Source organism: Staurois parvus, unplaced genomic scaffold, assembly GCF_062004578.1.
Source record: "Staurois parvus isolate SC_StPar_1 unplaced genomic scaffold, SC_StPar_1.0 ptg001642l, whole genome shotgun sequence".
Classification (NCBI taxonomy): domain Eukaryota; kingdom Metazoa; phylum Chordata; class Amphibia; order Anura; family Ranidae; genus Staurois; species Staurois parvus.
This window is the reverse complement of record NW_028319438.1, coordinates 112,740-139,441: the sequence shown is the minus strand read 5'-3', so window position 1 is coordinate 139,441 and position 26,702 is coordinate 112,740. Positions and strand designations below refer to the sequence as shown.

At 46.2% G+C, this 26,702-nt stretch overlaps 2 protein-coding genes across 3 annotated transcripts in view; one reads left to right on the top strand and one right to left on the bottom strand.

Annotated features, from left to right (window-relative positions):
• Positions 1 to 6,125, top strand: part of STAG3 (STAG3 cohesin complex component) — a 185,767-nt gene extending 179,642 nt beyond the window's left edge. Inside the window, exon 32 of the mRNA XM_089663227.1 lies at positions 5,785 to 6,125. Within this exon, the coding sequence (XP_089519353.1) occupies positions 5,785 to 5,832 (48 nt within the window). The 3' untranslated portion in view covers positions 5,833 to 6,125. The remainder of the gene's footprint in view (positions 1 to 5,784) is intronic.
• A 10,048-nt stretch (positions 6,126 to 16,173) lies between these two features.
• The window catches only part of AP4M1 (adaptor related protein complex 4 subunit mu 1), a 61,179-nt gene continuing 50,650 nt past the window's right edge, over positions 16,174 to 26,702 (bottom strand). The window contains exons 15-16 of one of the 2 annotated variants that reach the window (XM_089663225.1): positions 22,328 to 22,445; positions 16,174 to 16,524 (exon numbers count right to left, since the gene is read on the bottom strand). In XM_089663225.1, the coding sequence (XP_089519351.1) occupies positions 16,327 to 16,524; positions 22,328 to 22,445 (316 nt within the window). In that variant the 3' untranslated portion in view covers positions 16,174 to 16,326. The remainder of the gene's footprint in view (positions 16,525 to 22,327; positions 22,446 to 26,702) is intronic. The other variant, XM_089663226.1, reaches the window with a different exon arrangement.

The following is a 26,702-nucleotide window of genomic DNA, read 5'->3' as shown; positions in this document are numbered from 1 at the left end:
CCAGTCAAGTTCCTCCACCCCAAACTGGCTCCTCCATGTCTTTATGGACCTTGCTTTGTGCACTGGTGCGCAGTCATGTTGGAGCAGAAAGGGGCCATCCCCAAACTCTTCCCACAAAGTTGGGAGCATGAAATTGTCCAAAATGTTTTGGTATGCTGACGCCTTAAGAGTTCCCTTCACTGGAACTAGGGGGCCAAGCCCAACCCCTGAAAAACAACCCTACACCATAACCCCCACCTCCACCAAACTTTACACTTGGCACAATGCAGTCAGGCAAGTACTGTTCTCCTGGCAACTGCCAAACCCAGACACATCCATCGGATTGCCGGACAGAGAAGTGTGATTGGTCACTCCAGAGAACACGTCTCCACTGCTCTAGAGTCCAGTGGCGGTGTGCTTTACACCACGGCATCCGACACTTTGCATTGCACTTGGTGATGTAAGGCTTGGATGCAGCTGCTCGGCCATGGAAACCCATTCCATGAAGCTCTCTATGCACTATTGTTGTGCTAATCTGAAGGCCACACCAAGTTTGGAGGTCTTTAGCTATTGACTCTGCAGACAGTTGGTGACTTCTGCGCACTGTGTGCTTCAGCATGCGCTGACCCCGCCCTGTCATGTGACGCGGCCTACCACTTGGTGGTTGATTTGCTGTTGTTCCCAGTTGCTTCCACTTTGTTATAATCCCACTAACAGTTGAGCGTGGAATATTTAGTAGCCAGGAAATGTCACGGATGGACTTATTGCCCAGGTGGCCACCTATCACGGGACCACGCTTGGAGTCACTGAGCTCCTGAGAGCGACCCATTCTTTCACCAATGTTTGTAGAAGCAGTCTGCATGCCTAGGGGCTTGATTGTATACACCTGTGTCCATGGAGGGGATTGGAACACCTGAATCACATGATTTGGAGGGCGGGCCCAATTCTTTTGGCAATATGATGTATGTCTATAAAGCTGTGCGAAAACGAATTGAAATTCAACCAGTTCAGCAGTGACTGGCCAAACTTTGATCTGTGTGTGGGCCCTTTTTTAAGCATGCATGTTGTGGTTATTTAGCTATTGAGAAAAAAAAAAAAACTGTTGTTTTTTTTATTATTTTATCACATTTTAATGATTCTCTTCATTTTTATGGATGATATATGCTGAAAACGCATGCCGTCAGTTGACTTAGATGGATATTAGACCTGAGCTGCAAATTCCCTGTAGTGTAATTAAAGTGGTCCTTCTAATTAAAATGCACTGCCTGCTCCAAATATTCTGCAACACCTCCAGGTGTGAAAGTGCTCACTGAGAAAAAAAACATATATAGTACTGTAAAAGTTATAGGCAGATGTGAAGAAATGCTTTTTTTTTTTTTTTTTTTTTTTTTTAAATCAATTTACAAAATGCATAGAAAGAGAACAATAGAGAAGAAAAGAAGAGAGGACAAGGAAATATCTAAATCAAATCAATATTTGATGTGACTATCCTTTGGCTTCAAACCAACATCGATTCATCAATGGACAACGCTGAGGATAGTAGACAGTAGTGGTCGGCCAAGGAAACTTAAGGCACCCAAAAGGGGAAGTTCCACTTTAAGCCTTTGTCCCCGCTCCCCATTAAGGATTGGCACCTTGGGGGGCGGGTACCTGAATTTGACAGGTACCCGCTCCCACTTCAATCGCCTAGGCGATCGGAAGTGGAAGTTGTCCTCCCTCCCTGTAGTCTTCTGGGACTTGTGACAGGTCCCAGAAGACTACGGAGCCATTCACAAAGCGCAGCACTTCTCACGCATGCGCAGTGGGCACCTGGCTGTGAAGCTGCAAGCTGTCACAGCCAGGTGCCCACACTGAAGATGCCGGTGCCAGGGAGAGAAGAGAGCCGGTGAGGACACCGTGGACCGACGGACAGGTAAGTGGCTGTATTTCAGTTTTTGTAGCTGCTGACTTATATTTTTTTTTTCAGGTGGAACTCCGCTTTAATGTTACTAAACCCCGGACCCTGCATTCACTATATCTGGTCACTCACTATATCAAGTATGACCTTTGCGACCCTGGTAGTTCCACCACTAGTGTCAATATGTTTTGTGTTTTTATTATATTTTTTATTAATTTTTACTATGTTATTTTATTTAATTACTTTTTTCATTTTACAATTTTTTTAGGAACCTCGTTGAGGAGCTTTAGTGAGATATCAGGGGTGTAAACAGACCTCTGATGTTTCACCTTTGAGACAGACAAAGGAGACTGAGGACACAGCCCCCCATCTCTGTACAGAGCTTCCCCTCCATTCACAAACTGAAGCACAGTAAACACCGCTTACTATGCCTCAGTTATGAATGGACAGAGTCAGTGATCGGTAAAGATCACTGACTCTATTCATTAAGACAAGGAAGAGTCTGATAAATGACACATTTATCGGCCTCGTCCCTGCTCTCCATCCTGACAGATCCCCCACAGGAGCCAGCTGTAGAGGAGAGGGGGGAACCCGGCAGTGCTGTGGGAAAATGGGGGGGAGGGAGGTGCAGGGAAGAACACAGAAGCCCGGGGCAGCAGGAGGTGGATAGGAGGGGCGGCATGAAGAAGAACCCTTTCAGTGGTTGCAGGAGGAAAATGGAGGGGATCAGTTCCTCTATATGCCGCCCCTCCTATCCAGGTGTAGAGGGGCCCCCTAGCCCAGTGTTTCTCAACCTTTTTTCAGTCAAGGCACCCTTTAAAATTATGGAGTCTTGAGGCACCCCATTCTAAAATGTGAAAAACTATTCTAACAGTTTTATATAATTCAGCAACATCCACACATGTTGGATATCCAACATTAGAGGGGATTTATTCTTCCAAAGCAAATACACTTTTGCACACTGGTACTGACTAGTATTCCAATGTTTCTCCTCTCCCTCAGTTTTTCTCCATCACTGAGCTAATGTGACCCCAGCACTGATGGAGAGGGGCGGGGGAGGGTCAAACAAGGATGCTGTGCAGGCAGCTGACATCCTCCTTATCAACTGATGATGTCATTGGTTGTCAGGACGTTGGCGGTTAGAAGGTCATTGGTGCACAATGAAAACTTGTGGCTTTGTGTAACCAAAAAGTAGGCTTGATCCACCCGCTGGCTTGTATACAAGTTTTGGGATATTTTTAGACATTATTATACAGGATTTATATATTATTATTATTAGTATTATACAGGATTTTTTATATTATTATTATTATTATTTTACAGGATTTATATATTTATATTATTATACAGGATTTATATATTATTATTATTATACAGGATTTATATATTATTATTATACAGGATTTATGTATTATTATTATACAGGATTTATATATTTATATTATTATACAGGATTTATATATTATTATTATACAGGATTTATATATTATTATTATACAGGATTTATATATTATTATTATTATACAGGATTTATATATTATTATTATTATACAGGATTTATATATTATTATTATACAGGATTTATATATTATTATTATACAGGATTTATATAGCGCCAACAGTTTGCTCAGCACTTTACAATATAACGGGAGACAATACAGTGCAATACAAGAGGGCTCCTTGGAGCTTACAATCTAAGACATTTTGCCAAGGCACCCCTGAAGAGACCTCAAGGCACCGTGGTTGAGAAAGGCTGACCTAGAACATGGGACCAGCCCCCTGTACATAGACCCCTGATCTATTATATTGCAGCTTACCAATTCTTAGTTGTGATGTTGCATTAGTTTCCTTTTTTAGGCTTTCTTTCCTTTGTCTTCACCTGGTGGTCTGGCCAGTAAGTCTGTTTTTTATAAGAACAAGCTCACCTACAGATGTAGCAGTTAAAGAGATTAGACAAACCAGTTATCACTGACAGGGGTGCCTTAAAATTTTCAACGTTTATGTAAAACCTTTATTCCAAAAAGAAAAAAAAACTGTTTTGCTGTAACTGCTTTTAAAGTGTTAGGTGGACTAGCAGATATAAATACACTAGTTGAAGCCAAACTCCATCTAACACTCCCCCCCCCCCCCCCCCAGACTGACAATGCAGCTGTCCAAGGTTGCTGCTGTGCTCCTTCATCCAGAGTGGGGTGCTCTAATACAGTAGGTGTGTTAGTGGCCAGATCACCAGTTGAAAACAGAGGGGGGGGATTTGTAAGCGGCCACATGTTACATTTTTGGTTTGGGGTTTAACCCCTTCCAGTCCGGACACTTTTACCCCCTTCCTGTCCAGGCCAAAAGCTTTCAGTGATATCACACTTTGAATGACAATTGCGCGGTCATGCAACACTGTACCCATATGAATTTTTTAGCATTTTTTGAGACAGATAAAGCTTTATTTTGGTGGTATTTATTCACCGCTGGGATTTTTATTTTTTTTTGCTATGTAAATGAAAAAGTCCAAAAATTTTGAAAAATGTTTTTCTTATAAAATTGTGCAAATAAATAATATTTCATCATAAATCTTGGCCAAAATCTATTCCATTATCTAATTAGTAAAAAACAAAAAAATAACCTAAATTAGTTTATAACCAAAAATTATAATTTTTAAACAATTTTTGTACATTTTTATTTTTTTTCTTTATTTTTTTTTGTTTTGTTTTTTTTATGGAAATTTAGAATGCATTAACTTAAAAAACTGGTTTAACCACTTCAAGTCCGGACACTTTCACCCCCTTCCTGCCCAGGCCAATTTTCAGCTTTCAGTGCTATCACACTTTGAATGACAATTGCGCGGTCATGCAACACTGTACCCATATGAATTTTTTAGCATTTTTTTGCGACAGATAAAGCTTTATTTTGGTGGTATTTATTCACCGCTGGGATTTTCATTTTTTTTTTGCTATGTAAATGAAATAGTCCAAAAATGTTGAAAAAAAGTGTTTTTCTTATAAAATTTTGCAAATTAATAATATTTCATCATAAATCTTGGCCAAAATCTATTCCGTTATCTTTTTAGTGCAAAAAAAAAAAAATAACCTAAATTAGTTTATAACCAAAAATTATAATTTTTAAACATTTTTTTTACATTTTTATTTTATTTCTTTATATTATTATTATTTTTTTTTTGTTTTGTTTTTTTTTTACATACTGTCACCCTAGCAGTACAGTGTCACCATGGTGACACTGTACTACTTGTGGGGGGTGATGAAGATTTTTTTTTTTTTTTTTACACTGATTGCTTTTACACCCATAAAGGCTGTAAAATCAATCATCTCTCCTTCTCTCTGTCTGCATTCTTGCAGCCATTGAAAAATACTGTGTGAGCTGTGATTGGTCACAGCTTGTCACATGGTACAAGGCTGTTGTGAATAGCCCTGTACCATGTGACCTCTGTGATCATTCCCAGATTTCACACGTAGTAAGCAATGATGTCAGAAGTGACATCTTGCTTACTACTCTGCATGTGATCACTGATTGGCCAATCAGTGATCACATGATCGGGACCTCGCACAGAGGTCCCGTCCGACGATCGGTGTTCTACTGTGTCCGGAGGACACAGCGGGCACCGGATCGCGGTGCTGCACGCTACCAGGGAGCGCGCACAAGCAGAGGGCGGGGAGGCCGTTTATAAACAACAGCCGGACGGGAAGTGGTTAATAAGATCGGAAGACTGTAGTGGATTTCCCAGTCTTTCCTGACTCCATGTTCCCCTAGTATTCATCCTTCCTGTAGTCATACAGTATTTGTCTGAGCAGACGGCTGTAGCACCGTGCCTGCTCTGTGCTTGGCCAGCCCTGCTGTACAGGATTTCTTCTTCCCTAGATATCATTTCACACCACTCTTTTCTTTCTTTTTGAACCCTGCAGCTTCTTCCTGACTTGCTGGATTCCGCCCTCCTGGATAATGAAGAGTGACAGACGCTGTTCTCTGGACACTGCGCTTCCACGTTTCTGTCCGGTGACACGTATCCATTGTGACAGAGACATTCTGCACCAAGGTAGACACGGAGCTCAGTGACACCTCTGTTAGGTGTGACATCTGCTGTGTGCCGTTCTTGTACAGCAGTGTGTTTTCTTTTTTGTGCACTTTTTTTTATGAAGCTTTGTTGTGTTTGAATATTACAGAAAGTTCTTGGCTTCTGCTTGTTAAAGTGATGAAATCTTTGAAAAAAAAAAAAAAAAAGTTAATTAAAATAGTTTAAGCAGCATTGGGTGAGCTGGTATGTGTTAGGGGTCGGCTTTGTGCGTATTATTTATTGGCTCATATAACGTCAACATAGATCTAGATCAGGGGTCTACAAACTTTACAAATAAAGGACCAGTTTACTATGCTTCAGACTTTGGGGGGGGGGGGAGGGCAGACCATGCCCAGTTGGAGTAGAAAATACCCTGACATCATTGGGAGTAATAGTGCTCCATTGTTGGTGTCGGTGGGAATAATAGTGCTCCACTGTTGGTGTCGGTGGGAATAATAGTGCTCCATTGTTGGTGTCGGTGAGAGTAATAGTGCTCCATTGTTGGTGTCGGTGGGAGTTATAGTGCTCCATTGTTGGTGTCGGTGGGAGTAATAGTGCTCCATTGTTGGTGTCGGTGGGAGTTATAGTGCTCCATTGTTGGTGTCGGTGGGAGTAATAGTGCTCCATTGTTGGTGTCGGTGGGAGTAATAGTGCTCCATTGTTGGTGTCGGTGGGAGTAAGTGCTCCATTGTTGGTGTCAGTGGGAGTAAGTGCTCCATTGTTGGTGTCGGTGGGAGTAAGTGCTCCATTGTTGGTGTCGGTGGGAGTAATAGCGCTCCATTGTTGGTGTCGGTGGGAATAATAGCGCTCCATTGTTGGTGTCGGTGAGAGTAATAGTGCTCCATTGTTGGTGTCGGTGGGAGTAATAGTGCTCCATTGTTGGTGTCGGTGGGAGTAAGTGCTCCATTGTTGGTGTCGGTGGGAGTAAGTGCTCCATTGTTGGTGTCGGTGGGAGTAAGTGCTCCATTGTTGGTGTCGGTGGGAGTAATAGCGCTCCATTGTTGGTGTCGGTGGGAGTAATAGCGCTCCATTGTTGGTGTCGGTGGGAGTAAGTGCTCCATTGTTGGTGTCAGTGGGAGTAAGTGCTCCATTGTTGGTGTCGGTGGGAGTAATAGCGTTCCATTGTTGGTGTCGGTGGGAGTAATAGCGCTCCATTGTTGGTGTCGGTGGGAGTAATAGCGCTCCATTGTTGGTGTCGGTGGGAGTAATAGCGCTCCATTGTTGGTGTCGGTGGGAGTAATAGCGCTCCAATGTTGGTGTCGGTGGGAGTAATAGCGCTCCATTGTTGGTGTCGGTGGGAGTAATAGCGCTCCAATGTTGGTGTCGGTGGGAGTAATAGCGCTCCAATGTTGGTGTCGGTGGGAGTAATAGCGCTCCATTGTTGGTGTCGGTGGGAGTAATAGCGCTCCAATGTTGGTGTCGGTGGGAGCAATAGTGCTCCATTGTTGGTGTCAGTGGAAGGAATAGTGCCCCAGCATTGGTGTCAGCAGGAAAGAACAGTACCCTATTGTTGGGAGGAATAGTTCCCCATTGTTGCTGTCAGAGGGGGGGAAGAGTGCCTCCTATCAGTGGGAGGAATAGTTGCCCAAGGGACAGATAAAGGTATGCAAAGGGCCGAAGTTTGGAGTCCGCTGATCTAGCTCAGTGTAAAACAACAGCGGTCATAATGCAGCTTACACTCTAATGTCCTCACCACAGTCACAGAAAAGTTGACTGCTGATGCTTTGTGGGATAAAACTGGAACCAAGAATGCAAGAATGGGGGGGATGCACACTCCATGTAGATAAAGCCCCGGCCATAGATGGATCGAATGTCAGCCAGTTCAGCAGGGACCAGCTGAGATTCCATCCATGTATGGGGGTAGGCTGGTCTTACTGAAGTTGATCCATCGATTGACTTCATTACAACCAGCCTGTCAGATTTTTGATATGCAATTACTGCCGGCGGCTATAACCGCCAGCATCAATCATTGTGTTCTGCCAGTAGGGAAGGCTGCCCACCAGCAGAACACAATAGCCCTGTGGGAAGGATTCCCCAATCAACACTGCCTTTGTTGGTGATGGAATCGAGCAATGATTTTTTTCTTTTTAACTATACCAAGCCCATCAGACATACCAGGTAGCACCACTTAGGCTGGCCACAGATTGTTCGAATCTCGGCCAGCTCAGCAGGAACCAGACAAAATTTGAACCATGTATGGGCAGGCTGAATGTACCCAAGCTGACTGATCAACCTGGGCCCAACTAGCCTGCCAGATTTTACATGCAATTATCGCTAGCGGCCAGCAATAATTACTGTGTTCTCCCAGCGGGGATGGCTTGGCTGGGAGGGATTCCCCTGTCAGCACTGTCTGTATCTGGGGATCCTCCGGCTATGGCCTGTCTAAGTGTTTGGCCATGGCGCTGTCTGATTAAAAGGTATCCATAAACAATAGGTGACTGCGACCAATGATTGCTGGATCAGCTAACAATTCTGAAGTCTATGATCGGTTCGGTTTTTTACAGCATAGACCTGGGCTCTACAGGTGAAACGCGAAAAATTAGAATATGGTGCAAAAGTTCATTTATTTCAGTGCAGCAACTTAAAAGGTGAAACTAATATATGAGATAGACTCATTACATGCAAAGCAAGATAGTTCAAGCCGTGATTTGTCATCATTGTGATGATTATGGCTTACAGCTCATGAAATCCCCAAATCTACAATCTCAGAAAATTAGAATATTCCATGCAATCAATAAAACAAGGATTGTACATAGAACAATATCGGACCTCTGAAAAGTAGAAGCATGCATATGTACTCAGTACTTGGTTTGGGCCCCTTTTGCAGCAATTACTGCCTCAATGCGGCGTGGCATGGAAGCTATCAGCCTGTGGCACTGCTGAGGTGTTATGGAAGACCAGGATGCTTCAATAGCGGTCTTCAGCTCTTCTGCATTGTTCGGTCTCATGTCTCTCATCTTTCTCTTGGCAATGCCCCATAGATTCTCTATGGGGTTCAGGTCAGGCGAGTTTGCTGGCCAATCAAGCACAGTAATCCCACGGTCATTGAACCAGGTTTTGGTGCTTTTGGCCATGTGGGCGGTGCCAAGTCCTGCTGGAAAATGAAGTCAGCATCCCCATAAAGCTCGTCTGCGGAAGGAAGCATGAAGTGCTCCAAAATCTCCTGGTAGACGGCTGCGTTGACCCTGGACTTAATGAAGCACAGTGGGCCAACACCAGCAGATGACATGGCTCCCCAAATCAACACAGACTGTGGAAACTTCACACTGGACTTCAAGCATCTTGCAGTGTGTGCCTCTCCATTCTTCCTCCATACTCGGGGTCCTTGGGCCTCTCCATTCTTCCTCCATACTCGGGGTCCTTGGGCCTCTCCATTCTTCCTCCATACTCGGGGTCCTTGTGCCTCTCCATTCTTCCTCCATACTCGGGGTCCTTGTGCCTCTCCATTCTTCCTCCATACTCGGGGTCCTTGGGCCTCTCCATTCTTCCTCCATACTCGGGGTCCTTGGGCCTCTCCATTCTTCCTCCATACTCGGGGTCCTTGTGCCTCTCCATTCTTCCTCCATACTCGGGGTCCTTGTGCCTCTCCATTCTTCCTCCATACTCGGGGTCCTTGGGCCTCTCCATTCTTCCTCCATACTCGGGGTCCTTGTGCCTCTCCATTCTTCCTCCATACTCGGGGTCCTTGGGCCTCTCCATTCTTCCTCCATACTCGGGGTCCTTGTGCCTCTCCATTCTTCCTCCATACTCGGGGTCCTTGTGCCTCTCCATTCTTCCTCCATACTCTGGGTCCTTGGGCCTCTCCATTCTTCCTCCATACTCTGGGTCCTTGGGCCTCTCCATTCTTACTCCATACTCGGGGTCCTTGGGCCTCTCCATTCTTCCTCCATACTCGGGGTCCTTGTGCCTCTCCATTCTTCCTCCATACTCGGGGTCCTTGTGCCTCTCCATTCTTCCTCCATACTCGGGGTCCTTGTGGCTCTCCATTCTTCCTCCATACTCGGGGTCCTTGTGCCTCTCCATTCTTCCTCCATACTCTGGGTCCTTGGGCCTCTCCATTCTTCCTCCATACTCGGGGTCCTTGGGCCTCTCCATTCTTCCTCCATACTCGGGGTCCTTGGGCCTCTCCATTCTTCCTCCATACTCTGGGTCCTTGGGCCTCTCCATTCTTCCTCCATACTCGGGGTCCTTGGGCCTCTCCATTCTTCCTCCATACTCTGGGTCCTTGGGCCTCTCCATTCTTCCTCCATACTCGGGGTCCTTGGTTTCCAAATAAGATGCAAAAGTTGCTTTCATCAGAAAAGAGGACTTTGGACCACTGAGCAACAGACCAGGTCTGTTTTTCTTTAGCCCAGGTAAGACGCTTCTGACGTTGTTTGTTGTTCAGGAGCGGATTGACAGGAGGAATACGACATTTGAAGCTCATGTCCAGGATCCGTCTGTGTGTGGTGGCTCTTGATGCACTGACTCCAGCCTCAGTCCACTCCTTGTGAAAGTCCCCAACACTTTTGAATGGCCTTTTCCTGACAATCCTCTCCAGGCTGCGGTCATCCCTGCTGCTTGTGCACCTTTTTCTTCCACACTTTTCCCTTCCACATAACTTTCTATTAATGTGCTTTGCAAAAGAAGTTGGATGTTCCCAAAGTGCTGTATCAATTACCTTTTGAGGCTTTCCCTCCTTATGGAGGGTGTCAATGATGGTTTTCTGCACAACTGTCAGGTCAGCAGTCTTTCCCAGGATTGTGATTCCTACTGAACCAGACTGAGAGACCATTTAAAGGCTCAGGAACCCTTTCCAGGTGTTATGGCTTCATTAGCTGATTAGAGTGGGACACTTTGAGCCGAGAATATTCCACCTTTTCACAATATTCTCATTTTCTGAGATTGTGGATTTGGGGTTTTCATGAGCTGTAAGCCATAATCATCACCATGATGACAAATCACGGCTTGAACTATCTTGCTTTGCATGTAATGAGTCTTCTCATATATTAGTTTCACCTTTTAAGTTGCTGCACTGAAATAAATGAACTTTTGCACCATGTTCTAATTTTTCGAGTTTCACCTGTAGATGTATCTGTGTTTGGAAACCATTAAATCGATGGGTCTAGTTCCACTTTAAAGGGAATGTGTAATTGTGCAAATGACTGGCCTCAGAAATAACCGTTCTCTGCCTGTATTCTACTGCTGGGGCAGTGAATTTACTCACAGGAAAGGGGGCAGCAGGAGACTAGTCTACAACCACTGAATGGATTCTCCATCTGAAAGGTGCCCTTTAAAGATGAACTCCAGACACAAAAACTTCCATTTAAATATATTCCTTAATAAACACAAAGGATATAAAACCACTTTATGGACACACTACTGTCAACTCAGATATTACCTTGTAAAAGTAGAAGTGATATGCTGTGCATAGCCTGTGTGGAGAGCAGAGCTGTGGGAGGAACCAAGCAATCCCCACCCACTACAGGCTGTCTGCAGAGAACTACAGGAGGGGGTGGAGACAAGACCAGTCACCCTGCGCAAGGAGAGAGAACAGAGCTATGGGAGGGGCCTAGCAGGCTCCACCTACTACAGGCTGCCTGCAGAGAACTACAGGAGGGGCTGGAGACAAGACCAGTCACCCTGCACAAGGAGAGAGAACAGAGCTATGGGAGGGGCCTAGCAGGCTCCACCCACTACAGGCTGCCTGCAGAGAACTACAGGAGGGGGTGGAGACGAGACCAGTCACCCTGCGCAAGGAGAGAGAACAGAGCTATGGGAGGGGCCTAGCAGGCTCCACCTACTACAGGCTGCCTGCAGAGAACTACAGGAGGGGCTGGAGACAAGACCAGTCACCCTGCGCAAGGAGAGAGAACAGAGCTATGGGAGGGGCCCAGCAGGCTCCACCCACTACAGGCTGCCTGCAGAGAACTACAGGAGGGGGCGGAGACAAGACCAGTCACCTTGCACAAGGAGAGAGAACAGAGCTATGGGAGGGGCCCAGCAGGCTCCACCCACTACAGGCTGCCTGCAGAGAACTACAGGAGGGGGCGGAGACAAGACCAGTCACCTTGCACAAGGAGAGAGAACAGAGCTATGGGAGGGGCCCAGCAGGCTCCACCCACTACAGGCTGCCTGCAGAGAACTACAGGAGGGGGTGGAGACGAGACCAGTCACCCTGCACAAGGAGAGAGCGCAGCAGTGAGTGGTCTGTATTACAGGAAGCTCCTGCACAGAGGGAAAGTCTCACACTGGATCACTGCACAGATCTGGAGTACACATGCCTCTTGTATTTGGACAATATTTGCTCATTCCAAAGTATTAAGCCTTCACTGTTGACCTCTCAATCTGAAAATACAATTTGCCTGGCCACTCCAAATCCACTGGCATGCAGTCTTTCGTGGTTCCTGAACATGTCTGCAGGTTAGGATCTTTGATGCCACTTGCTGCATATTTCTTCTTGGTCAATGACTCATTGGGGGGGTTGATTTACTAAAACTGGAGAGAGCAAAATCTGCTGGAGCCCTGCGTAGACACCCGTCAGCTTCCATGTTTTATTGTCAAACCTTAACCACTTCTAGTCTGGGTACTTTCACCCCCTTCCTCCCCAGGCCAATTTTCAGCGTTATCACATTTTGAATGACAAATGCGCAGTTATGCAACACTCTTTTTTTGAGACAGATAAAACTTTATTTTGGTGGTATTTATTCACCACTGGGATTTTTATTTTTTTGCTATATAAATGAAAAATTGCAAACATTTTGGAAAAAAAAGTGTTTTTCTTACACAATTTTGCAAATAAATAATCTTTCCTCATACATCTTGCCCAAAATGTATTCATCTATCTTTTTAGGAAAAAAAAAAATTAGTTTATAACCAAACATAATTTAAAAAAAAAAAAAAAAACAATTTTTTTTTTTTATATTATTTGTTTTTTTTTTTTTTGTTTTTTTTTTTACATACCATCACCCTAGCAGTACAGTGTCACCATGACTTCTCTGTTCCTCCCCTTCTTCTTCTGATAAGACATATTGGGGTTTATTTACTAAAGCTGGAGAGTCCAAAATCAGACTCACTTCTGCATAGAAACCAATCAGCTTCCAGGTTTCATTGCCAAAGCTTCATTGAACAAGCTGAGGTTAGAAGCTGATTGGTTTCTATGCAGAAGGGAGTCTGATTTTGGACTCTCCAGCTTTAGTAAATAAACCCCATTGTGTCTTATCAGGAGATTTTTTTTACACTGATTGCTTTTAAATGAAAAATTCCAAACATTTTGAAAAAAAGTGTTTTTCTTACACAATTTTGCAAATAAATAATCTTTCCTCATACATCTTGCCAAAAATGTATCCATCTATCTTTTTAGGGAAAAAAGAAATAGTTTATAAACAAACATAATTAAAAAAAAAATTACATTTTTATTTTTCTATATTGTTATTTGTGTGTGTGTTTTTTTTTTTTTAACATACCATCACCCTAGCAGTACAGTGTCACCATGACTTCTCTGTTCCTCCCCTTCATCAGGAGAAGATTTGTTTTACACTGATTGCTTTTAAATGAAAAATTCCAAACATTTTGAAAAAAAAAAGTGTTTTTCTTACACAATTTTACAAATAAATAATCTTTCCTCATACATCTTGCCCAAAATGTATTCATCTATCTTTTTAGGAAAAAAAAAACATTAGTTTATAACCAAACATTATAATTTAAAAAAAAAAATAATAATAATTTTTTTTTATATTATTTGTGGGGGTTTTTTTTTTTTTTTTTTTTTTTACATACCATCACCCTAGCAGTACAGTGTCACCATGACTTCTCTGTTCCTCCCCTTCTTCTTCTGATAAGACATATTGTGTCTTATCAGGAGAAGATTTTTTTTACACTGATTGCTTTTAAATGAAAAATTCCAAACATTTTGAAAAAAAAAAGTGTTTTTCTTACACAATTTTGCAAATAAATAATCTTTCCTCATACATCCTGCCCAAAATGTATTCATCTATCTTTTTAGGAAAAAAAAATTTAGTTTATAACCAAACATTATAATTTAAAAAAAAAAAATTTACATTTTTTTTTTTATATTGTTTTTTTGGTTTTTTTTACATACCATCACCCTAGCAGTACAGTGTCAACATGACTTCTCTGTTCCTCCCCTTCTTCTTCTAAGACATATTGGGGTTTATTTACTAAAGCTGGAGAGTCCAAAATCAGACTCCCTTCTGCATAGAAACCAATCAGCTTCTAACCTCAGCTTGTTCAATGAAGCTTTGGCAATGAAACCTGGAAGCTGATTGGTTTCTATGCAGAAGGGAGTCTGATTTTGGACTCTCCAGCTTTAGTAAATAAACCCCATTGTGTCTTATCAGGAGATTTTTTTTTTACTTTTTTTACACTGATTGCTTTTACACTCATAAAGGATGTAAAAGCAATCGTTTCTCCTTCTCTCTGGCTGCATTGCTGCAGCCATTGAGAAATACTGTGAGAGCTGTGATTGGTTGCAGCTTGTCACATGGTACAAGGCTGTTGTGAATAGCCCTGTACCATGTGACCTCTGTGATCATTCACAGATTTCACATGTAGTAAGCAATGATGTTACAAGTGACATCTTGCTTACTACTCTTCATGTGCTCACTGATCACATGAATCGGCACCTCGCACAGTGGTCCCGTACAGCGATCGATGTTCCAATTGCAGTGCCGTGCGCTCCCAGGCAATGGATGTGGGGGAACATTTAGAAATGTTGTCCCGCTTCAGCAGCGCTCCCGTCCGGCAGTTTATTTACATGGGTCGGACGGAAGTGGTTAATTGAACAAGCTGAAGTCAGAGGTTGATTGCCTGCTATGCACAGCTGCACCAGATCAAGTTTTAGTCTACTCCATTGTATGAAAGGCAGAGGATCAGCAGGACAGCCAGGCAGCGGCCATTTTTAAGAAGATGGTCCGTGGTGAAGGCTTACAAATATCTGTCAGCACAGACGCTATGTTCTCTTACCTTCAGTGTCCATTGTGTCTACACTTTCCGGAGTAGGAGGCTCTCACAGATCATTCTCTGGTTTGGGTCTTGCCAAGAGGAACAACACGTAGAGGTTTAAAAAAAGTACAAACTTCAGACACACCTGATCATTGCAAGCATACCATGGAGTCCAGATCGCTCCCCGTTTGTTTGATCGCTCCTCACTTTGTAGGCCTGCATCCTTCCTGACACATGACAGGGTGCTTTGCTACTTTTCTTAACCCCTTGACGCTGACAGTACGCATATATGCGACCTCTCCGGCGGCTAAGCCTTGAGGCCAATCGACCGCATATTGGCGTACCATCTGAAAATAACGCCGGGAGGATGGACGGGGTTTTAGGGTCATGTGACCGCCATGATTTGCTGTCACATGATCGGGAAAGGTCCCGATCGAAAGAGGAGATCGGGACCTTACCGTGAGTACTGGACATGTGTGCCGGGAGCGCGCAAGGCGTGCGCTCTCAGCACATGTGTTTCTTAATTGTACGCAAATGTATGGCCGCTCGGCGTCAAGGCCCAGACACCGGGAGGCCGCACATTTGTGAGTGGCCGGTGCAAAGAAGTTAAAGCAAATCTATACCTTGCTGTCACGGCGGTCACATGATCGGAAAAGGTCCCAATTAGAAGGGGAGATGGGGACCTTTCCGTGAGACACCGACATGTTCTGAGAGCACGCACCCAGCACATATGTCGGTGTCTTACGGAAAGCTCCCGATCTGCCCTTCTAATTGGGACCTTTTCTGATCATGTGACCGCCCTGACAGTGAATCACGGCAGTCACATGACCATAAAACCCCGCCCCACCTCCCAGTGTCTGAAACCCCTTCACATCGGCTCGCCCCAGCGTGAAAAGAAGTTCCTGCGCCGGTAGGTGGACGGGGCTTAGTGTCATGTGGCCGCCGTGACGTCACGTCACGGCCGATCACATGATCGGGAAAGGTCCCAATCAAAAGAGCAGACCGGGACCTTTCTGTGAGTACCACACGTGTGCTGAGAGCACGCAGGGCGTTGTTACATGAATGCAAATGTGCGGCCGCTCGGCGTCTAGGCCCAGACGTTGGGAGGCCGCACATTTGCTTGCGGCCAGCGTGATGAGGTTAAAGGTCTGGGAGGTGCCGGCGTGCAGAGGATAATCTGTTAGAAGCAGCATGCGGGCAGTCACAGACTGATCAGAATCTGTGGATTTAGACCAAGGTGATGAATGAAGCTGTTCCAAGTCCTTCATGCAAACATCACAGTATTCAGGCCAGTCGCTTTCAGAACATAGAACTTTGTTCATGAACACAAAATCGGACAAGGCTTCCACTCCTTCATTCGAGCCATGTATGGTCCACACCTAAACATGGAGTACAGCGACCAGATTCCTGCCACTGAGTGAGACACATCGATGTGATGTCCTGGGGATGTCTACCCGAGCCGCACACTGTACGAGTCACTTTGGGTCAGGTAACGAACCCAGGTGTGGATGGCGGTTGGCCGTTCATTTCTGAGTCTGAGAAAACGGATCTGAAGGCCAGAACTGGTGTGGGATGGTACCTGAAAGGAGAGATTCACGGGAGGCAAGTCCAGGATGGAGGGCAGGGAGACGCATCCAGACACATCCACCTGTAGGAGACAGATAAAGCTGGGATGAAGCCTCAAATTCAGCTGGATGAAAAGCACTGCTCTAGGGCCATGTTGTAATATTTACCACCAACTTCTTCAGGTGCTGGTCTTTCTCCAACACAAAGAAAGTGTAACTAAACCCCGGACCCTGCATTCACTATATCTGGTCTCCCCAGACCCTGCATTCACTATATCTGGTCTCCCTGGACCCTGCATTCACTATATCTGGTCTCCCCGGACCCTGCATTCACTATATCTGGTCTCCCCGGACCCTGCATTCACTATATCTGGTCTCCCAGGACCCTGCATTCACTATATCTGGTCTCCCAGGACCCTGCATTCACTATATCTGGTCTCCCCGGACCCTGCATTCACTATATCTGGTCTCCCCGGACCCTGCATTCACAATATCTGCTCTCCCCGGACCCTGCATTCACTATATCTGCTCTCCCCGGACCCCGCATTCACTATATCCGGTCTCCCCGGACCCCGCATTCACTATATCCGGTCTCCCCGGACCCCGCATTCACTATATCCGGTCTCCCCGGACCCCGCATTCACTATATCCGGTCTCCCCGGACCCCGCATTCACTATATCCGGTCTCCCCGGACCCCGCATTCACTATATCCGGTCTCCCCGGACCCCGCATTCACTATATCCGGTCTCCCCGGACCCCGCATTCACTATATCCGGTCTCCCCGGACCCCGCATTCACTATATCCGCTCTCCCCGGACCCCGCATTCACTATATCCGCTCTCCCCGGACCCAGCATTCACTATATCCGCTCTCCCCGGACCCCGCATTCACTATATCCGCTCTTCCCGGATCCCGCATGCACTCTATCCGCTCTCCCAGGACCCCGCATTCACTCTATCCAGGTCTCCCCGGACCCTGCATTCACTATATCCGCTCTCCCCGGACCCTGCATTCACTCTATCCAGGTCTCCCCGGACCCTGCATTCACTATATCCGGTCTCCCCGGACCCTGCATTCACTATATCCGGTCTCCCCGGACCCTGCATTCACTATATCCGGTCTCCCCGGACCCTGCATTCATTATATCCGGTCTCCCCGGACCCTGCATTCACTATATCTGGTCTCCCACAGCACACACAACATGGAAATGCAATTATTTTAGTAAATATAAACTGCTAAATACCTTTTCTCATCAGTAGTATATAACAGTCATGTGACTGCTATCAGTGTTCAGCAGAGCACTGGTTAAAGCTTGTAGGAGGAGTTTTCATTCTGCTCTAGGAGGATGCAAAACCTCTGACTGGACAGTGCTGATTGGCTCTGTGCTGATCACAAGAAAAAAAACCCTCTCTAGCAATACACACAAAACTGACCATGTGCAGAGGGACTCCACACGATATGTCTTATCAGGAGAAGAAGGGGAGGAACAGAGAAGTCAGGATCAAACAGCCTTTTTACACAATGCAGAGGATTAACCCCTTAGGTTCCACAGTGAGTATGACAAGCATGCTTTACTGCATCTACAGACTGATTGTACTGTTGTGGGTTTAGTAACACTTTGAGTCGGCCGTAGATGGATCGAATTAGGCAGTGCAGTGTTGTACATCCTATATCTTTCTATATGTGTGCTGGAGTGAAGCCTACACAGGAAAAAAGTTAAAAAAAAAGTGAAGCTAGAATATGTTTGCTGAAAAACTTGCAACTTGGTGAAAGTAGAGCAATATGGAAGATCACACCAGTCCAGTACAAAGGGGTGTATGTAGAGCAAAGTGGAAGATCACACCAGTCCAGTACAACTTAGTGAATGTAGAGCAAAGTGGAAGATCACACCAGTCCAGTACAAAGGGGTGAATGTAGAGCAATGTGGAAGATCACACCAGTCCAGTACAAAGGGGTGTATGTAGAGCAAAGTGGAAGATCACACCAGTCCAGTACAAAGGGGTGAATGTAGAGCAAAGTGGAAGATCACACCAGTCCAGTACAAAGGGGTGAATGTAGAGCAAAGTGGAAGATCGCACCAGTCCAGTACAAAGGGGTGTATGTAGAGCAAAGTGGAAGATCACACCAGTCCATTACAAAGGGGTGAATGTAGAGCAATGTGGAAGATCGCACCAGTCCAGTACAAAGGGGTGTATGTAGAGCAAAGTGGAAGATCGCACCAGTCCAGTACAAAGGGGTGAATGTAGAGCAAAGTGGAAGATCACACCAGTCCAGTACAAAGGGGTAAATGTAGAGCAATGTGGAAGATCACACCAGTCCCGTACAACTTGGTGAATGTAGAGCAAAGTGGAAGATCACACCAGTCCAGTACAAAGGGGTAAATGTAGAGCAATGTGGAAGATCACACCAGTCCCGTACAACTTGGTGAATGTAGAGCAAAGTGGAAGATCACACCAGTCCAGTACAAAGGGGTAAATGTAGAGCAATGTGGAAGATCACACCAGTCCCGTACAACTTGGTGAATGTAGAGCAAAGTGGAAGATCACACCAGTCCAGTACAAAGGGGTGAGCTTCCCTTACTGATCTCTTCATTTCTATAATGAGACTCTGTGGATGCCATTGGTGACCTGCTTGAAAAAAGAGCTGGTTGCCTGGCTGTCTCTGACTTAACAAGTCACTAATCTGACTTCACTTGCTGCACGCTTGATCCAGAACTCCTGCCCTGCATCCCGCTCGCTGCACGCTTGATCCAGAACTCCTGCCCTGCATCCCGCTCGCTGCACGCTTGATCCAGAACTCCTGCCCTGCATCCCGCTCGCTGCACGCTTGATCCAGAACTCCTGCCCTGCATCCCGCTCGCTGCACGCTTGATCCAGAACTCCTGCCCTGCATCCCGCTCGCTGCATCCTTGATCCAGAACTCCTGCCCTGCATCCCACTCGCTGCACCCTTGATCCAGAACTCCTGCCCTCCATCCCGCTCGCTGCACGCTTGATCCAGAACTCCTGCCCTGCTTCCAAGTATTAGGACAGTACTGATGTCCCTGGCTCTATATAACAGAATTGGGGGTATTTGTGAAGTACTGGCTTCCTTTCAGTATGTATTGAATCACTGATGCTGAAACAACTCCGGAACCCAAAACCCACAAGTATCTAGACCAGAGTTTCCCAACCTGTGTTCCGTGGAAGTTGCTTGGGGTTCCCTGCGCAATATGCAATGTGTGCCTCTCAGAAGAGTAACCACTGACACCAATGATCTTTGCAGCTATTTGTAAGGCAGGGATTCTTCTCAATGACCACAAATATTAGGAGAATTAGTCCAACTGGCCATCACAGCAATGTACTGTGAGCTGTAAATAAAATCATTATTAGCGGGGGTTCCGAGGCCTTGTTATCTCAAGGGTCCTTCCATGTTAAGAGGCTGATTTAGAGGCAAGCATAGCGTCTCTCCTGGACACATCCAATCAGAAGCTACTTGCATACAGTGGTTCACGGTCCAGAACTGGACAGAAATGTTTAGCGGCCAACAGCCAGCCTGCTAAATTTGATGAGATGTTTGGAAAGTTGGGTGCATTTGAAAATCAATTCATAGCCATCTATACATTTCTCTGGCCATATGGAAGGAGGAGGTGAGGTGTATGCATAAGAGGTGCAAAATCTTCTGTTAGTATCCAGGATTGTAAACAGCCATCTCATCGAGGACACCTGCAAGTGCTGCCATACAGAAGTGCTAACCACTCAGCCACTGTGCCTGTAAAGAAGAGATGGATTACTAACCCCTCTGCTGAGTACTGCTGTGCTGCAGAGAAATCTCTGCCTGACATTTCCTGAAACAGACACTTCTGGAAGTGGTGATCTCGTGTCCCAGTTAACTGCTTTCCCGTCGCCCTATAGCAGAAATACTGCTACAGGGTGGCAGGGGTACGCAAAATCGTGCGTGTGTGTGTGTGTGCGTGCGTGCATGCGCTTTTGCATTTCCGGGTAGGGGGGGTGTGAGCTGCGTGCGCGCCCTACCCGCGCTGCCATTGGTGGCCTCACCTGTTGATCACTGGGTCCCAGCCGGTGATTTCCAGCCAGCGATTGCCGTGTATTACCGACGGGGGAGAGGTCTGTATGGAAACAATAGAGATCTCTCCCCTATCAGCTCCTGCACACTGCTTTGTATGACTCTGCATAGCACAGCCATACAAAGCAGTGTGCTTACACACAGCCATACAAAGCAGTGTGCTTACACACAGCCATACAAAGCAGTGTGCTTACACAGTAAAGCAAACAAACATCACACTGTAAACCAGCACACAGTTAACCCTTTGATTGCCCCACAAGTTAACCCCTCCCTGCCCAGTGCCATTAGTACAGTGCCAGTGCTTTTTATTAGCACTGATCGCTGTATTGGTGTCACTGAGGATGTCTGACAGTTAGTCAGTTCCCCCCCCCCCCCCCGTGTCAGAATGCCCGCCGCAGTCCCGCTGTAAGTTGCTGATCGCTGCCATTATTAGTATATAAAAAAAAAATCCCAGTATCTATACCGTCATTTGTAGACGCTATAACTTTCACGTAAACCAATTCATTTACATGTATTGGGATTTTTTTTTTAGCAAAGACACGGAGCAGAATATATTTTGGCCTAAATTTATGACAGATTTGATTTTTTTAATGGACATGTTTAACCTCTTCACGCCGGCGCCTCCCGGACCTTTAAGGGTTTCAGAAGCTGGGAGGTGGGGCGGGGTTTAGTCATGTGACCGCCGTGACATCACATGATCGGGAAAGGTCCCGCTCGAATGAGATTGGGACCTTTCCGTGAGTACCGGACATGTGTGCTGGGAGCGCGCAGGGCGCGCGCTCTCGGCACATATGTCCTTTTTTAATCGAACGCAAATGTGCGGCCACTCGGCGTCTAGGCCCGCGTTCGGCTGGCGTGAAGAGGTTAATAGCAAAATGTCAAAAACATAGATTTTTTTTTTCTCAAAATCAGCTGTCTTTTTTTTTTTTTTAAAGCACAAAAAATAAAAACCACAAAAGGCAATCAATTACCACCGAAAGAAAGCTCAATTTGTGGGAAACAAGGACATAAATAAACCAATTAATTTACCTGTATTGGGATTTGTTTTTAGCAAAGACTAAAGCAGAATACGTTTTGGCCGAAATTTATGAAGAAATTTGATTTTTAAATTTTTTTTTACTGGACATATTTAATAGCAAAAAGTCAAAAATATTTGTTTTTTTCATTTGTTTATAGCGTAAAAAATAAAACCGTGATCACCACCAAAAAAAGCTCTATTTGTGGGAAAAATGGATATAAATTTAATTTGGGTGCAGCGTTGCATGACCGTGCAATTGTCAGTTAATGTAGCACAGTGCCGTATTGCAAAAACATGGCCTGGTCAGGAAGGGGGGTAAAGCCTCTGGAGGGCGAGGGGTTAACAGTTTCTGCCACTGACCTCCACATCACTACTATGTGCATTAGTATTACTTCCTTCTTTGCAGGCACTATGGGGTGGATTTACTAAAGGCAAATAGACTGTGCACTCTACAAGTGCAGTTGCTCCAGAGCTTAGTAAATGATGTAAAGCTACACTTTGCAAAGAATACCCAATCACATGCAAGGAAAATATCATTACAAAAAAAAAGGATTTTTGCTTGCACATGATTGGTTAATGAAAGTTAGCAGAACCTTTTCTCATTTACTAAACTCTGGAGCAACTGTAATTTGCAAAGTGCACAGTCTATTTGCCTTTAGTAAATCATCTGCAATGTTTACTGTCCGCTTTTAGTTATGCGACAGGGTCGCTTTAAGGAGGACATGTTTGTACATCTTCGAAACCACCCTTGGGAATGGAATGGACAAGCAAGAATAACTGTCAAGGCTCAGCTCAACCCTTACCTTGAAGAGAGCAGAAAGCTGGCTCCCTCCTCGGATCCTTGGAATATTCCATGTCAGTGACTGCGTGCTCAGCGACAACTCTGCACTCTGATCTGGACTGCTGAGCTCCTGAGAAACACTGGAACACAAAGGGGTTGACTTACTGAAATGGGGGAGTGCAAAATCTGCATAGAAACCAGGGGAGAGAGGAGGGGTGAGAGAGAGGAGGGAGGGGTGAGAGAGAGGGAGGGGTGAGAGGGAGGGGTGGGAGAGGGGTGAGAGGGAGGGGTGGGAGAGAGAGGGGAGAGAAGGAGGTGGGAGAGAGAGAGGAGGGGAGAGAAGGAGGTGGGAGAGAGAGAGAGGAGGGGAGAGAAGGAGGTGGGAGAGAGAGAGAGGAGGGGAGAGAAGGAGGTGGGAGAGAGAGAGAGGAGGGGAGAGAAGGAGGTGGGAGAGAGAGAGAGGAGGGGAGAGAAGGAGGTGGGAGAGAGAGAGAGGAGGGGAGAGAAGGAGGTGGGAGAGAGAGAGAGGAGGGGAGAGGAGGTGGGAGAGAGAGGGGAGGGGAGAGGAGGTGGGAGAGAGAGGGGAGGGGAGAGAAGGAGGTGGGAGAGAGAGAGAGGAGGGGAGAGAAGAGAGGAGGTGGGAGAGAGAGAGGAGGGGAGAGAAGGAGGTGGGAGAGAGAGGAGGGGAGAGAAGAGGGGGGGGGGAGAGAGAGAGGAAGGGGGAGAAGGAGAGAGGAGGGGGGGAGAGGGAGAGAGACAGGGGAGGGGGGGAGAGAGATTGATTTTAAATGTTTTTTGCTTCCACCTTTCTTTTATTTCATCTTAGTGCTGCTGATCTGCAGCCACTTTCTGTCTACATGGACTCCAGGCTGCAAGGCGATTTTCTGGTGGTGACAACAGTGGACCATGCCTGCAAAATGTGTCCTGAACTGGGCATTTGTAGTCTCCATCTGAAGACTGCGCGACAGGGTGACAACGCAGGTCAACAATTAGAAGACAGGGCCAAAGCATTGTCACTATAACGGGGTGCCTGCACAAGGATGCTTACAGTAGGATCACCTGCTATCGTTTTAATGAAAGATGCAGAATTAAAAGGGAAATTTTATTGATTGGCCGTATACTGTATATACACACGTTAAATTTCCATCCACGTAACACATATGTGCAACAGCAAAAGTGGGCGGGCTTTAGCGCCTACATACCTCACATATATAGTACATCTAATGCCCCGTACACACGGTGAGAACAGACGAATGATCGTTTGTTGTTTTTCACCTGCTAGTCTATTGAAATTGAAGCGGTTGCTAAAGTTACGAAAATTATTGTACGACAGAAATAAAATTCGGAAGTCATGTAATGTATTTTTTTGCATTTTCGGACAAAAATGGTACGATCTGGTATCGTACGAGAAACATTTTTGTGCTTGTCCTTTCAAAAAATTTTGGACGAAAGCTGTGTACTAACGATCAGATTATAGTATGATCGCTCTGACAGCAGGATTTTAATACAGTTTTCTGATTGCATGTACTAGGCTTAAGGGTGGTGGAGCTTTAGGTGAGGACATTGGTCCTATGCAAAGTGACCAATCTGTCAAAGGCAACTCGCTGGCAGGACCTGCTCCCTATCATGTGATCACTGTGACAGCCAATCACACTGGTCACATGATCAGCCTATCCTTCCCACCCCAGCTGTGAAGACCCTATTAACCGCTTGCCTGCCGACCCGCCACATGCATACATATACTGTGACGGGGCAGCTCCTACAGGCAGTGACGTACCTGTATGCCAGTTTCCGGGCGCATGCCCTTGCCTTCCTACTGCCCTTTGATTGGACACAGTGGGAGTTTGTCAGCAGATCTCGGCCAATGATTCATGACTGGGACCTGCTGATCGGCTCTGACGAATCACAGCCTAGAACCCTGTGCTGACAAACAACAAAGGGCACTATATAGAGGAAAATATCACTTTGTTTCTTTTCCCTGCAAAGCAGGAAAGAACAGATCAATCTGTAGTAAAAAGCAGCACATATTACGCTTTGTTAGACACACAACCCCTTGACTGCCTGAGATGTTAACCGCTTCCCAGCCAGTGTCATTAGGACAGTGACAGTGTATATTATTAGCACTGATCACTGTAATAATGTCACTGAAGGTGTCAGTGGCAGTTAGTTCCCAGGAAACTATCACAGTCCCTTTATAAGTTGCTGATGGCCTCAATTTTTCACCAAAGACATGTAGCAGAATACATTTTGGCCTAAATGTATATAGAGAGTTTAGTTTTTATTGAGTATGTTTTATAGCAGAAAGTAAAAAATATTTTTTTTTTCAAAATGTTCAGTCTTTTAGTTTATAGCGCAAAAAATAAAACAGTGATCAAATACCACCGCAAGAAAGCTCTATTTGTGTGAAAAGCATGTGGGTTTAGTGTTGCATGACCGTGCAATTGCCAGCTAAATTAGCGCAAAATAGCAAAAAATTGGCCTGGACATGAAGGGGGTAAAATCTTCCGCAGCTCAAGTGATTAAAGGGATGTTAGGACTGGGCAGGAAGGGATTAAAAATGACATTTCTAATCATAATGAACCTTTATCCTGGGTGGGGGGGGGGGATGTTCTCTATAACTAAGCCCCAGTAGGCAGGGCAAAATGCATCAGTGAGTGTGGTTTGTGGAGTAGCGCTGGCTGAGACCTCCTAACTTTACTACACACTGGTTGGGTTGGATTGAGTTGGGTTGAGTGGAGTTGGGTTGGGCTTGGTTGGATTGAGTGGGGTTGGGTTGAGTGGAGTTGGGTTGGAGTGGAGTGGGGTTGGGTTGGGTTGAGTGGAGTTGGGTTGAGTGGTGTTGGGTTGAGTGGAGTGGAGTGGGGTTGAGTGGAGTGGGGTGGGGTTGAGTTGGGTTAGGTTGAGTGGAGTGGAGTTGGGTTGGATTGAGTGGAGTTGGGTTGGGTTGAGTGGAGTTGGGTTGAGTGGGGTTGGATTGGGTTGAGTGGAGTTGGGTTGAGTTGATTTGAGTTGGGTGGAGTGGAGTTGGGTTGAGTTGCGTTGGATTGAGTGGAGTGGGGTTGGGTTGGGTTGAGTTGAGTGGAGTGGAGTGGGGTTGGGTGGAGTGGGGTTGGGTGGAGTGGAGTGGGGTTGGGTTGAGTGGGGTTGGGTGGAGTGGGGTTGGGTTGAGTGGAGTGGGGTTGGGTTGAGTGGAGTGGGGTTGGGTTGAGTGGAGTGGGGTTGGGTTGAGTGGAGTGGGATTGGGTTGAGTGGAGTTGGATTGGGTTGAGTTGATTGGAGTTGGGTTGAGTGGAGTTGGGTTGAGTTGAGTTGAGTGGAGTTGGGTGGAGTGGAGTTGGGTTGGGTGGAGTTGGGTTGAGTTGCGTTGGATTGAGTGGAGTGGAGTGGGGTTGGGTTGATTGGAGTTGGGTTGAGTGGAGTTGGGTTGAGTGGAGTTGGGTGGAGTGGAGTTGGGTTGGGTGGAGTTGGGTTGAGTTGCGTTGGATTGAGTGGAGTGGAGTGGGGTTGGGTTGAGTGGAGTGGGGTTGGGTTGAGTGGAGTGGGGTTGGGTTGAGTGGAGTGGGGTTGGGTTGAGTGGAGTTGGATTGGGTTGAGTTGATTGGAGTTGGGTTGAGTGGAGTTGGGTTGAGTTGAGTTGGGTGGAGTGGAGTTGGGTGGAGTTGGGTTGGATTGAGTGGAGTGGAGTGGGGTTGGGTTGAGTGGAGTGGGGTTGAGTGGAGTGGAGTGGGGTTGAGTGGAGTGGGGTTGGGTTGAGTGGAGTGGAGTGGGGTTGGGTTGAGTGGAGTGGAGTGGGGTTGGGTTGAGTGGAGTTGGGTTGAGTTGCGTTGGATTGAGTGGAGTGGGGTTGAGTGGAGTGGAGTGGGGTTGAGTGGAGTGGAGTGGGGTTGGGTTGGGTTGAGTGGAGTGGAGTGGGGTTGGGTTGAGTGGAGTGGAGTGGGGTTGGGTTGAGTGGGGTTGGGTTGAGTGGAGTGGGGTTGGGTTGGGTTGAGTGGAGTGGAGTGGAGTGGGGTTGGGTTGAGTGGAGTGGGGTTGGGTTGAGTGGAGTGGGGTTGGGTTGATTGGAGTGGAGTGGGGTTGGGTTGAGTGGAGTGGGGTTGGGTTGAGTGGAGTGGGGTTGGGTTGAGTGGAGTGGAGTGGGGTTGGGTTGAGTGGAGTGGGGTTGGGTTGAGTGGAGTGGGGTTGGGTTGAGTGGAGTTGGGTGGAGTTGGGTTGAGTTGCGTTGGATTGAGTGGAGTGGAGTGGGGTTGGGTTGAGTGGAGTTGGATTGGGTTGAGTGGAGTTGGGTTGGATTGAGTTGAGTGGAGTTGGGTTGGATTGAGTTGAGTTGATTGGAGTTGGGTGGAGTGGGGTTGGGTTGGATTGAGTTGGAAGAGTGGCATCTTTCGTCACTGCGGTTG